At 43.0% G+C, this 13,191-nt stretch overlaps 1 protein-coding gene across 2 annotated transcripts in view; it reads left to right on the forward strand.

Annotated features, from left to right (window-relative positions):
- Positions 1-13,191, forward strand: part of dscama (Down syndrome cell adhesion molecule a) — a gene marked incomplete at its 5' end in the record, with an annotated part of 118,122 nt that overhangs the window by 18,541 nt on the left and 86,390 nt on the right. For both annotated transcript variants that reach the window (XM_080483986.1, XM_080483987.1), the window contains 2 exons: positions 10,139-10,456; positions 11,173-11,322. In XM_080483986.1, the coding sequence (XP_080340112.1) occupies positions 10,139-10,456; positions 11,173-11,322 (468 nt within the window). The remainder of the gene's footprint in view (positions 1-10,138; positions 10,457-11,172; positions 11,323-13,191) is intronic.

Genomic DNA, 13,191 nt, shown 5'->3' on the forward strand with positions numbered 1-13,191 from the left:
AAGTAGAACATTTCTGATGAAATTTTGTTTGTGCCTGCTGCTCGTTTCTCACTAGTGTCCTCCATTTTATGTTTTTAACCAAAATCCCATCCATGTGACTGGTAAATTTGTCACTGTGTTTTGCAATTTTTGCAGAAACAGTTGAGTCATTAACAAAAGTCATACTATTCCAGAATCTTCCCCATGTGTTGATGTACTATTTTTTTATGAGCTCCCCATGGTGACAACCTAGTCTGAAAACCCGGCAGAAGAAAAAAACGAATTCAAGTCTAAAATCTTTGCCTCCTAAAGAAGCAGGTATTACGTGTGTTTGATAAATTTTTTTTGATTCATTCAATGCTATTTTGGGTTTTCAATGTTTATGCACATTTTAACAAAACTGTTGAAGCGGCTGTGACTCAGTTGGTTGGTGGAGCAGTCGTCTCCCAATTGGAATGTTGCCGGTTCGATTCCCATCTCCACCTGTCCACATGTGGAAGTGTCCTTGAGCAAGACACCGAACCCCAAAATGCTCCCAGTGGGTGGACAGAGCGCCTGGGTTGGTCGCTTCCTCCATTGGTGTGTGAATGGGTGACAGTGACTAACAATGTGAAGCGATTTGGGGACTGCTTACGCGGTGGAGAAGCTCTTTATACGTGAATTCCATTTAGTGCAATTCTAGTTGTGACGACTTCAGGTTGCACTGGTGTTTCAGGCCCCTGTGGGGTTATGGGGGTATTTTCTGATGTTCATTGGATTTAGCTGTAGAGATTTTGTAGGAAACAAAAGGAACATTGAATTGGTTTACAGTAACAGTGATTATTGTTGATTTGATGGTAAATACTGTAAGTAGGTGTTTCCAGTGATGGTGGCAGGTTAAATCAGCCTGTGTTCACTCCTTACCGTCTTGCCTCTCAACTCAACCTTACGTCAGGGTTGAGAGTGTTGAGGGGCCTCCAGACACGAACCCCACACCACCCCACCCCCACCCCCACCCCGAAACGGAGCCCGTCTCATGCCCTTGAGCTCCAAGCTCCTCCACAAAGCGGAGGTCTTCTTCGAGCTGAGGTTCGGGGCTTCAGCCGGGCCGGTCGCAGACAGGTTGGCGACACTTTGGGGGGAGGGGGGTCGTTTCGCCCTGCAAGAGGAAGGGAGACAGAGAGACCCGCCTCACTAACCCAACAGGACCCTCCTCACCCCTCCGCCGAGAAACACAAGAAAAACACAGGAAAAGAAGAGCGTCGGCTCATGCATTATACATTGTGTGGATTCATAATTGAACAATATCACTTTTTCCTCTTTGTGGCTTTGGCTCAGGGAAAACTGATGTCGATTAAGACTGGCTCTGTGTGTGTGTGTGTGTGTGTGTGTGTGTGTGTGTGTGTGTGTGTGTGTGTGTGTGTGTGTGTGTGTGTGTGTGTGTGTGTGTGTGTGTGTGTGTGTGTGTGTGTGTGTTCCTTCAGCATAATACTGTAATGGAAAGTATGCAAAACCAAAAACCACATCAAGGAACAGTCTGCATTTAAGTACAGTTTGTACAAATGGAGAGAAGAATCTTGCAACGCGGGTCCTGAAGGTTGAACTCTGCATCTTTCTGCAGAAGATTACATTCTCCCAGCGCGAGATTGCAGGCCCATTGTAAGTCCCGATGCGATGTAGACTGATTATCGATATGTCTCACATGAATCTTTCATCTCCTCCTTTAGCCTCTTGTTTTTGATCCGGCTAACGTGCTCCCAGCGTTATCGATAGATCGTCACCGGCGAAGCGCCAACAGTTTGTTCCATATCTCTGAATATGTGTGTTTCGCACGTGTTACATCTTACTATTTGGTGACAGCCGTTAATGAGATTATTATTTAACGGTGTTGTACACAAACACGCTCGCTGACAGCCAGCAGAGCAGCCGCCCACAGAAACTGTCTCCTCGCGCTGGCGAAGCAGGCATTATGATGAATTGTCTTTGGCTGCAGATTACCAGCTGAATGTACAAATATGACTGAAAAAACACAAATGTTTATGTAATGTTTGTTGTTGCTTAGATAATTCCCAGGGAACCGCCATAGGACGAAGACTCAGAGTGCCTAATATTATTAGAATAGACTGGGAGTCATGACACTCTGGAGGAAAACGTTGGTCTACTGAGCATGTGCAGAAGGACTATTTCTCATGGCTGTGGTGTGCAGTAGCAGCGTTTCCGGAAAGTTGCATTGTCCCTCTTGTGCATGGTGCTGGAGTCAGAGAGTTTTCAAAAAGTTGCACTTTCAGTCACTCCGAGCACCGTGGGCATGTCAACAGAAACCCAACAAAAGTTTTCTGTTTTCACCTGAAGCTGCTGTGTCCTTCCTGTTATTGTAGAAGAATCTAGAGTTTAGGCTGCCTGGAGGTTTGAGAAGCTAACTTGTTGGAAACCCACTAATTTTTAACCTAAAACTCTTCCTATCTCATTTTCCTTCACAATTCGGTGAATTTCCCAAAGTGTCTTAGATTATAATCCAGCTATCCAACCATCTCCTAGACAGTCTTTGTCCAGGTTCTGGTGACCAGAGACAACATTAAAAAATCAACACAGGCTCAGAGAGAACATGCAAATTCCATGTCAAGTAGATTTGAACCTGGGACCTTCTCGCGCGAGCTTCAGTTTTAAAAGCATAGAAAATAAACACATAATATGCACTTTTTCAGACTGGTGATAGAAGTCGTGACATGAATGGATTATTTTTTCAGCACTGAGATTTTGAGTTCCATGTAAACTGTCTGTAGTTGTTGGATAGCAGCACCACCGTTTGCTTTATTGTTGTTTTTCTGTAGTTTTCTGTCCAGTTCATGATGAATCCGGACGAGGAGATTCATTCGGTGGACCGCTGACTTCATGCGTTTTTTTTTTTTTCTTGGACCTGCAACCTCGTATGAAGGTGGAGTCTAAATGTGAGAGGCAGGGTCAGAGGAGTGTGAAGGGCAGACGAAGGTTACAGAGGAGGAAAACGCACCGAACAAGGGACAGAAGACGAGGCTGAGCAGGGATTAGAAGAAAACCAAATCCGGGCGGGGGGGGGGGGGCATCTAAGATGGAGCCTGACTTTGACCTCTTGTCATGGCATCTCTTCTCATCCTCCCCTCCTCGGTCTTTACGTTCTCTTTCTGTCTCGCTCTGTTAATAGCGGCCTGCGTGTCACTGTCTGAGTGCTTTCCAGCTCATCCGCCTCCCCACTCAACCAACCAACCGGACCCCCCCACCCCCCACCCCCACCCCCGTCTCCACTGAAAAATAAAATGCACTCCCACTGTATCTGTCCGAACCGCCGGGATCTGCCATGGTTTTGCGTCCATCAGGCTCGCTCATCTCCAAAGAATCAGCCACTCAGAAATGGGTGGTCGAGGGTGGGGGTGGGGGGGGGGGGGGGGGGGGGGGGGGTTCTCAATTTTTTATGAGCTGGAGCAAAGCGGATTGATACCAAAGCCCCCCCCCCCTCATCACTCAGTCACCTTTTAACCAGAGGCTGCGTGATGGCCGGTTGTGATTACTGCTGGGAATGTTTCTCTGGCGGGGAGCTAAATGAGTGCATTTACTCTCATATGTGGAGATAATGTGCCCCGCGCAGATAAGATGGCAAATTTCATCTGCTGTATTTGTTACTTCCCCCTCCTGAGGTGTTATATTCCACTGAAGCTCTGCAGCCTCGTCGAGTCGACAGCAGACGAGAAACTGACAAACTGAAGATGGGGAACGTCTCAAACGTCCACCCACTGCATTCACAACCTGCTGCTTATGTAAAAATCCTGCAGTCTGGACACAGGAGCTGCATATTGGATTTTTTTTTTTTTTTTTTTTTTTTTTTTTACTGCAGAGGCTCATATTTTTGAAGCATTTCAAGCAGGGTGGGAATGAGGAGTGAATCTTTTCTGCTGGAATGAACTTCGGCCTCGTTTAGACGACAACGATTTTCAAGTGAAATGCAAAACTTTGCCTTTTGGGTGTCGGTTACAAAAGCACAGCTTTTTGAAAAGAGCTCCCAAAGTGGAAAATGCAACATGCATACAAAGACGGTGGTGAATAGTTCTGCACATGCTCAGTAGACGGACAATAAGAACAATGTTTGCCTGCAGAGTATCATGACTCCCAGGCCATATTCTCCTGGGACTTGGTACTTTTATTTTGACAGTCACCGTAATAACAATCCAACTTGGTCGTCTGTTCAATAGAATGTCTGTGTTCCCCCATTGTTGATGTTTATAGTGTTTTACTTTCTGCTCACTTGTGTGTGTGTGTGTGTGTGTGTGTGTGTGTGTGTGTGTGTGTGTGTGTGTGTGTGTGTGTGTGTGTGTGTGTGTGTGTGTGTGTGTGTGTGTGTGTGGTTTCATTCTGCTGTTTCTGTGTAAAAGGGGGTAATGTTTTGCTGCAAAACATAGGCAAGCATGGGATCTGATACTGCACAGAGTACTACTCATAAAAGCTCCCCAATACAATCTGGAGAGTATTACATGATGTCATGAGTCAGCAGCAGGGAGACGAGAGGACGAAGGATATCAGCTGTTTGGAGATTATTTAAAATGAATTATTTTTTAAGTTCTTGTATCGGTATGTCGCCAGCGGTTAGTATTCGTCCTTTAATAAAGTAGTATCTTTGCATCTCTACATATTTAATTGGAAGAAATTGGTGGGGGCAATACCAGTTACAACAGTTAGAGTATTTATGAAGCCAATATTGAATATTTGAAGACATTTAACTAAGTGGAAAAAAAGAGTTGTAGTTTTGTTTTATTACCCATTGATCCCAACATCCAGAATCAATATTCTTTAATGCGAGAAACATGAAGAAATTTCTACTCTCATGTCAGGTTTGGAGTTGAACTGATTTCGTAGGTCAAATTTCGTACGTCACCCGTCATAATCCCCGTCCCGCGCTCCGTGTATAATCTTAAATCACCTCGAGTCAGCCTCCCCGTGCCGTCAATCTGTGTTTTCATTGCACCGTAAACACTCACTTGTATGCAGATGGCGCGTCTGTTTTGGAAGCAAATTAACTGCAATGTGGTGAAACAGTCCTCCGTATAAACGAGTCGAGCTTCCCGCTATTCACAGCAGATGCTGGGATTTTATGATCATCCTGATGGCAGATTTTCCTACTTGAGAAAACCACTGACAAGCTGTTACTCTGTGTGATTACAGGGCTGTAAATTAACCCCCGAGAACTTCTCCTTGTATCATTACGGGTAGAGAGCAAGTCTTAATAATTTATTATGCTCGTATCTCATGATCTGTTTGCTGCTGCTTCTTCCTGTATTTATGCTCTTTGTTGAAGTTCTTTTGTGCGTTGAAATGCGGGACGAACGGGTGATGTTCACACGTCAACAGTCCAAGCTAAAAGGTCACCGAAGCAGCATATGTACAGTTGAGGATTCGGTGTGTTAATCAATAAAAGATGATGTGTGATGGCTCCTAGTGTCGCCTCCCGGATAAGAAGCTGGAGTCCTGGTAGCTGTCGACAGCCACAGCCGCTCTGCTTTCAACACCTCGGGGCCCGGCCCTCCGAGTGCCGCACGTGTGAAGTGAGCACGGCTCCGAATGTGCGGGAACATGTGTACGCCGCGGTGTTTGTTTGTCGTAACAGGTTGAGACGACCGGCGGGTGGAAGTGGCCGGCGACTTGAGTGCGCTCATTAGGAATTTATGAAGCGCTAAAATGTTTGGTCTCCCGGGAGAGGGGATTGGCAGCTGTCGCAGGCGTGCGGGCGGGCGGGCGACGGGAGGGGTGAGCCCACTTTAGCAGAGAGCAGAGAGACGAAGGAGGGAGTCCTGAAATATTTACAGTGGCTGAGTGACAGGAGCCGGCCGTGCAGGGACTGTCAGGTGCTGCTTTTTCACAAGTCCACTGTCGTCCGCAGCATCTGTTGGACTTGCTTTGCAGATGGCAGGACTTAGTGAGCTGAGGCTGAGCTGCGACGAGTGAAAACGCATCATTTTTGCGTTTCCTTTTCAGAAACGTTTCGCGTTTACACGTTTTGAGAATGAGATCCATTTACAAGGAAGCGGTAGAAACGCTGAAAAGGATGTAGTTCGCATGCAAGGCCAGGGGTTGGCGCTGTTGGTTGTTTTTGTTATAAAACCGCACACACATGCGTGCAGGCAGCAATACACTGTACACGGCTGTGGATCAGTTGGTGGAGCGGTCGTCTCCCAAATAGTTGCCGGTTCAATTCCCATCTCCACCTGTCCACCTGTCGAAGTGTCCTTGAGCAAGACGCTAAGCTCCAAACTGCTCCCTGTTGATGGACTGAGTGCCTTGCATGGTAGCCACCTCCATTGGTGAGGGAATGTGTGTATGAATGGGTGAATGTGATTAATAGTGTAAAGAGCTTTAGAAACTGTTTACACAGTGGCAAAGTGCGATATAGGTGAAATCCATTTGCCATTTATTAATAGTGGTGAGTACCGTATAGTTCCTAATAGAAGAGCACCCCCCTTTTTCAAAGATGTGGAGCACATGAAGAATGAACAAGCCTCACTACTTTATGAAATATGATATTTTGCAGTGGGTGCAAAAATACAGATTTAACAGTCAATTGAAACTTTTTAAAAAATGTTTGTTTTATTCTTAACACCACTCTGTTCTGTGGAAGGCAGTCGCCTTGTTTGTATGGACAGGCGAGGAATTGGATGCTATTACAGGTGACTCCCAGCAGAAAAACTAACCAGTATGTACTATAAAACTAGATTATGGGCTGGGAGACATGCCACTCTGGACGCAGACATTGTTTATTATTGTCCATCCGTTCGTGCAGAAGAACTGTTTACCACGGCCGTGGAGTACAGTAGCAGGGTTTCTCCCCACAACAAGGGCCTGAGCGTTTCCCAAAGTCTCATTTTCGCCGGTTAATACGGAAACGGAGCTCGAGCGTTTTTGAAGCGTTTCAGTTTGGGAGCTGTTTCCTGAAAGTTGTGTCTTCAGTGGCCAAACTTTTGGGTCACTGAAAACCTTCCAACCAACATACACACACTAATTAATTTCTACACTCAACCTCCAGGACAAATCCTTTCACGACATGATCAAATCACATCAGCATTGAAAAAGAGTTTTTGCATTTTCCTGGTTCCCATTCAGCCAGTGGTGGTAGCTGATATTCAAACTGATCCAAGGAAGAAGTTTCTCGGCATTTTTATATAGATTTTGATATAATAGTTTAACCGTTTGTCACCAGTGAGTCTTTACACAGAAAATCCTTGATTTTAATTCATATTTCTTTAAATAACCTGTAATGTTATTTATACACACTTTGTTTATCTAAAATATGTGCTTTGAGTGTGGATGTTTACTGAGAAGGCATTCAAAAATGACTAAAAGGTAACCAATACTATAAATAGTTTTGCAAGTTCACTTACAATTTGAGTACAGTTTACACTATTTAATACTAGGTGCACTTGAGTACTAATTTGCAGTCCTGTCTCTCCGTCTCTCATGTAAAAAAATGAGACTTTGAATGCAGCACGTGGTTACACAGGCAGAGTTCCTGTATTTTTGTGCAGGAGTGATCTTGAAAGCCTGCATAGACACAAGTTTAGAATTTGATTATGTTTGTAAAGCTCTAATGAAATGTAAGTCTTCTAATCTAGATGGTGAAATCAGGTATAATGAAGTTTGTAAACGCACAAAGCCACAAATGTAAGAAGTGCATTAATCACAACTGTGGTGCGGCGGTTCAGTATGAACTTGAACAACATATTGAAGCTTAAGGGAGTTAATAAGTGCAGAGTGCTGGGATGATCTAAAAAAAACAGGTATTCTGGATTTTATCTTTGGCTGTGTTAAACAATCGGTGCTGCCTGTGTTGGGATGCAGCCCGTGTACGTATGTTGGACGCCTGCCGACAGCGTGGGCCGTCCATTACAGCACAGAGTTGCATTGTCAGTTTTTTTCTTTTTTTTCTCATCTAAAGCAGTAACTTACTACTCGTGGGGGAGTGCATCACATTACACTGACTTGCTTCATTAGTTAAAATGACTGGGTTGCATCCTCTTCTCCGCACAATGTGGATGTGACCGTGACAAATTGATGGCGCAGCAGCTTTTAGGGGCATTTCTTTTTTTGTTGTTGTTGTTGTTGTTGTTGTTGCCAATGTCCAAATTGTAATCATGGAAGCTGATTTTTTTGTGAGCGTCTGACACCACAGCAACAGTGTAATTGGTCCAGTGATAAACGACTTGTTTCGATGTAAGATGGGACATTTTTGCAGGCAGAGGAGAGCGTGACAGGTTTTCATTCTGCTGAAAGCATCAAACTGGCTTCTTTCCCTTTGGATGTTCTGCAAAAAATAATCCGAAGAAGCAACTATAAGCACCAATGTGGAACACAATGTTTGTTTTGAATATGTCAAATCTGTTTGAAATCAAAATTAAATCTTGAAAAATGACAAATGTCACTGGAAAAATTAACTTTGAGGTCAGTGAAAGGAGGAATTTAAAGGATTTTGATATTTGAAAAAAATGCAAATACTGACCACAACTTATTAAAGCAAAATGCGATGTGGTCAAAGGTTGTGTACGTATATAAATCCTTAGAGATTCTGTACATAAAATGAGTTTTTAATCAGTTTTTAATTAGAATTAACACTTTAATAAATACATATCTAATTGAGAACTTACAAAAAGTAAGTGCAGTCTTCATTATAAAAACACTAAACACCTAACCCTCTCGCTGTTAAAGGACTTTGAATTGGTCGCAAACATCTCAGGAGTCAAATCAACGTCTAATGTCAAACATCAGGCCTGCAAGAGGCTCCAATCTTTCCATCAAACCAACAAGCAAATGGTAAAAATCTCTAAGAAACATTGATTCTTTGGACAAGTTTCTTAAAAGTACAAAATACTGAGGCCCGCGCTGAGATATCAGTGATGCTGCCATGAAGGATAACAAGATAGCCTCTAAGCCATGATGTCAGGGTGAGTTTGTAAAAACACGAATCATAGATATAGAACAGTTAGAGAAGATTTGTTGACATTGCACCAGATTACACCCGTATATTGCACCAGAGAGTTTCATTAAAATTTGCTTTATGTTGAGATTGCAGTGATTTTTCTTCGTAATTGTTTGGTTTTTCCAAAAATATAGACATTTTCAACACGTAGTCTCTCCGACACAACAAAGAAAAACTTTGAATTTAAATATTGTTATGGTCTCTGAACTAAAATGAGCTTGACACCCTGCTCTAACGGATGAATTCTTATGTCCAATCCAAAACTAGGAGGCGTGTCTGAGTCCAGTGCATAAATTGGTACCAGGAATGTTGCTGCATTGTTTTTGACAGCTTTGTGTCCCTGATAGTGGGGAAGTTCTCCTAAATCCTCTGGAAATCACCTTAAAGCGACCATCATAAAAAAAAAAAAAAAAAAACCCTTCCATAGGCGTGTAACTAAATCCAAAAGAAGACAGACAACAAAGCAGGAAAACTACAAAACATTGAGAGGAATTGCTGGTGCAGCAGTGCAGCACCGCTGGGAGACTCCCACGCAGCGCAAACAAAACTCCACAAAGTGCACGTATCAGTCTGCCTTTTTTTGTAAACAATAGAAACACTGAGGTTTTTTTTTTTTATTATTATTTTTATTTTATTTTTTTTTTATTCACTGTTTCCATCTTACAAAGCGACTTAAACAAGTATCTCCTTTCAAACTAGCTGGATCTGTGATTCATGTGCGTGTTTTGGAGGATGTGTGACTCGGGATGTGTACGTTGTGTAGGCAGGTACTCTCTCTCTCTCTCTCTCTCTCTCTCTCTCTCTCTCTCTCTCTCTCTCTCTCTCTCTCTCTCTCTCTCTCTCTCTCTCTCTCTCTCTCTCTCTCTCTCTCTGTTTTGCTGCAATGTGTCTTCTTAGACAACAGGAGCGACTCTCCTGCAGCCTCGCTCCACTGCAGTGAGCATAAAGCACAACGGTCAGCCTGGGAAAAAAAAACAAAAAACAGAAACACACTCGGCCTAAATTCCGAGAAAAAAGAGAGCGGGCGGCTCTGTCAAAAGTGATAAAGCCTCAGCGGCAGTGTGCTCAGCCTGTCAGTAATTATTTAAGGACTTGCCATGCATTGTCAGTTTCACACGTGTGTGTTTTTTTCTTTGTTCCTCTCCTCTCTCTCTCTCTCTCTCTCTCTCTCTCTCTCTCTCTCTGCAGTTTTCTGTGAAGATCTACGTTCCAGCTTATATTTTGTCAATGCATCTGTGCAAGAGGTAGTGTTTGCCAGCACCACAGGGACGTCGGTGCCCTGTCCCGCCGCGGGCGTGCCCCCCGTCTCACTGCGCTGGTACCTGGCCACCGGCGAGGAGATCTACGATGTGCCAGGGATCCGCCATGTGCACCCAAACGGCACCCTTCAGATCTTCCACATCCCCCCTTCCAGCTACAGCAAGCTCATCCACGACAACACCTACTATTGCACAGCGGAGAACCCCTCAGGGAGAATCAGGAGCCAGGATGTCCACATTAAGGCTGGTCAGTCCCTTTATGCACGCGTCCTCCGCAGGTCATCGCACCGAGCAAAGAGTGGTCCAAATCTTTTAGACGTCGTCTCCATACCTCCTGAAGACGTCTTCAGGGAAGCCAGAATGAAAGTTTTTTTGGTACTTTGCATGGATGTCCTGTCCGGACGTCATATTAACATCCAAACAAGACCTCTGGATGATGTGACGCAATGAAAAAAATAATAATTAGGACTACACTTAGGAAAGGAGATAGGGGGGATTATTAGGAGATAGGAGGGACTATTAGGACGCACCCCTGGACTCAAACCCAAATCTCTTTCATGACAGGCGAGTCTCCTATCCACTGGACCAACATAGATTACATTGATTCTTCCAGTGATTTTGAAAGCACGTCATTTATTAAAGACAAAGTTAGAAAAGTATTGTTTGGATCAATGTAATCTGGGGCTGTTGGTCTAGTAGTCAAATACTTTTTTAAGCTTGTGTGGTCAATATCCTTTTTTTTCATTGCGTCACGTCATCCAGAGGTCTTGTTTGGACGTTAATATGATGTCCGTACAGGATGTCCATGCAATTTCCATGAAAGACACACAAAAACCTTCCTGAAGACGTCTTCTGGAGGTATGGAAAGGACGTCTTAAAGACGTGATTTGGACCGCTGTTGCTCAGTGGAATCACTTTTCTATTTTGTACACACCTGGTCAGTCTGCCTCCTTCTCCTTCCAGTCCTTCGAGAGCCCTACACAGTTCGGGTGGAGGACCAGAAAGCCATGAGAGGCAATGTGGCGGTCTTCAAGTGCATTATTCCTGCCTCAGTGGAGGCCTACATCACTGTTGTGTCCTGGGAGAAAGACACAATGTCAATCAACGCTGAAAGTAAGCCCTGGATTTTATTCTCTACTCGGTAATGATTGCATAATGTCTGGATGGAAGTGATCTTAACACACTTTAGACCTTCAGAGGATCTTGATTGTGGGATCAGCCGCCATGTTCTGGTTAGTTTGTTGTTCTTTTGCTTGTTAGAGAAATTCTTATTTTTTTTTTTCCCCAAGAAATGAGAGCAGATCAGACGTGGTGAGATTCTTTGTGGCACTAATTGGGGTGGAAGATTAAGGTTTCTCTCCATAACCGTCATTAAAAACTAACAGCGGTGCAAAAAAAAGAAAGAAAATGTGGCCGTAGAAAGAAAGATTTCTGTGTCGTTTGGTGGAAACTTTTGGTTTTGGTGCTGCAGCAGGATAAAAGGTTTGCAGTTATATCAAATGAGTTTTTCACCTGTTTTCACCAAACAAAACTAATATTTTCCTCGTTATCTGCAGGATAAGAGGGAAATTTGTAGTATTTAGTCACAAGTAGAACATATTTTACCCTTTAAAGGGCAAATTATCATCGTAAAATGTCGAGAATCATAAGATACATGTTTAAAATTGATAGTAAATCCTGACATATCTGCTGTTGTGATGTTTTGTTTCCCTTACTTGGCCGAAGCATGAGTTCCATGCACCGTTTGATACCTTATGCATAGTTCTTGAAAGACTTTGCTTCTAGAAACTCACATTTATGCTCCTTATTTAGCCAAAAATACACGATACTGTAGTAGGTCCGTGGTACTCAATGTGTGTTGCCGGTCTTTTACAAAAATCCAATAATCCAATAGGAAGTCCATCTAGTTTAGATAATTCTTATATGTTTGTTTAACTTTGCCAACTTCAGATCATCTATACCAGAGGTGTCAAACATACGACCACACAAGAGGCTTCAATCAGACCAAACCACTAAGTAAATGAAAAAAAAGAAAGAAAAATAAATTCTCGATTTTTTTCAAGGAAATTTCTTAAAATTAGAAGCCAAAAAAACAAAACAAAAAAAAACCCTTTAAAGTTAAGATGTCTGTGAAAATATACAAAGTCACATGGAGATTCTTGGGCTGACGCGAAACCATCTTGATTGTTAAGTTTGTATTAAGTGTTAGATTACAAGTGGATTATTTATTTAACAAAAAAAAAAGACAAAAAATTTCAATTTAAAAGTCTTGAAATATTGCACAAACTTTTTCGAAGAACACCCTGTCTACAATATTCAGGGAGAGGGTGGACTACGAGTTATATAGAAGACGGACAAAACTGGAGCTGAAAGCGTCTTCTGCTTGTTGTGGAAGTATTTTACCATGTTTAATGTGTTTGACACCTCTGATGTAGAAGTAGACAACCTGGATTAGTCATTGGTCATCAGAAAATTTTATACCCTGAAGAAAAGTATGAAAGTGCCTCCATTATATGTCCAGTTAGGCCTGCAAAATCTAAAATATTACTTCTAGAAGAAGGATGAACACAGTCTGCTCTCAGACTTTTTTCTTAGTTCAACACGTGTTCATTCATTTCTACTGTAACGTTTCAGACCAAATCCGAGTTTAGTTCTCTACCTGCATGAATTCAAAATGTCTCTGTAGCTCAGCTTTTACATTTAATTTCACAGAAAAATGAAATGTTTGACAGAAAACTGGAATCGGGGCGATTATTGTTGTGACTGCTGGTTTGCTCTTTTCACTGCTTTGTGACTGTCGTGCTTTATTTCTCACTTCACATGCAATCCTGTGCAGATGCATTATTCAGGATAGAAACTGCAATGCTGTAAACAGAGAGTGTGTTGTGGTGAAGGAAAAAGTTCACGGGCTGTTTTGTCTCTTATGTGTGTGTGTGTGTGTGTGTGTGTGTGTGTGTGTGTGTGTGTGCGTGTGTGTGTGTG

Source organism: Lipophrys pholis, assembly GCF_963383615.2.
Source record: "Lipophrys pholis genome assembly, chromosome: 16".
Classification (NCBI taxonomy): Eukaryota; Metazoa; Chordata; class Actinopteri; order Blenniiformes; family Blenniidae; genus Lipophrys; species Lipophrys pholis.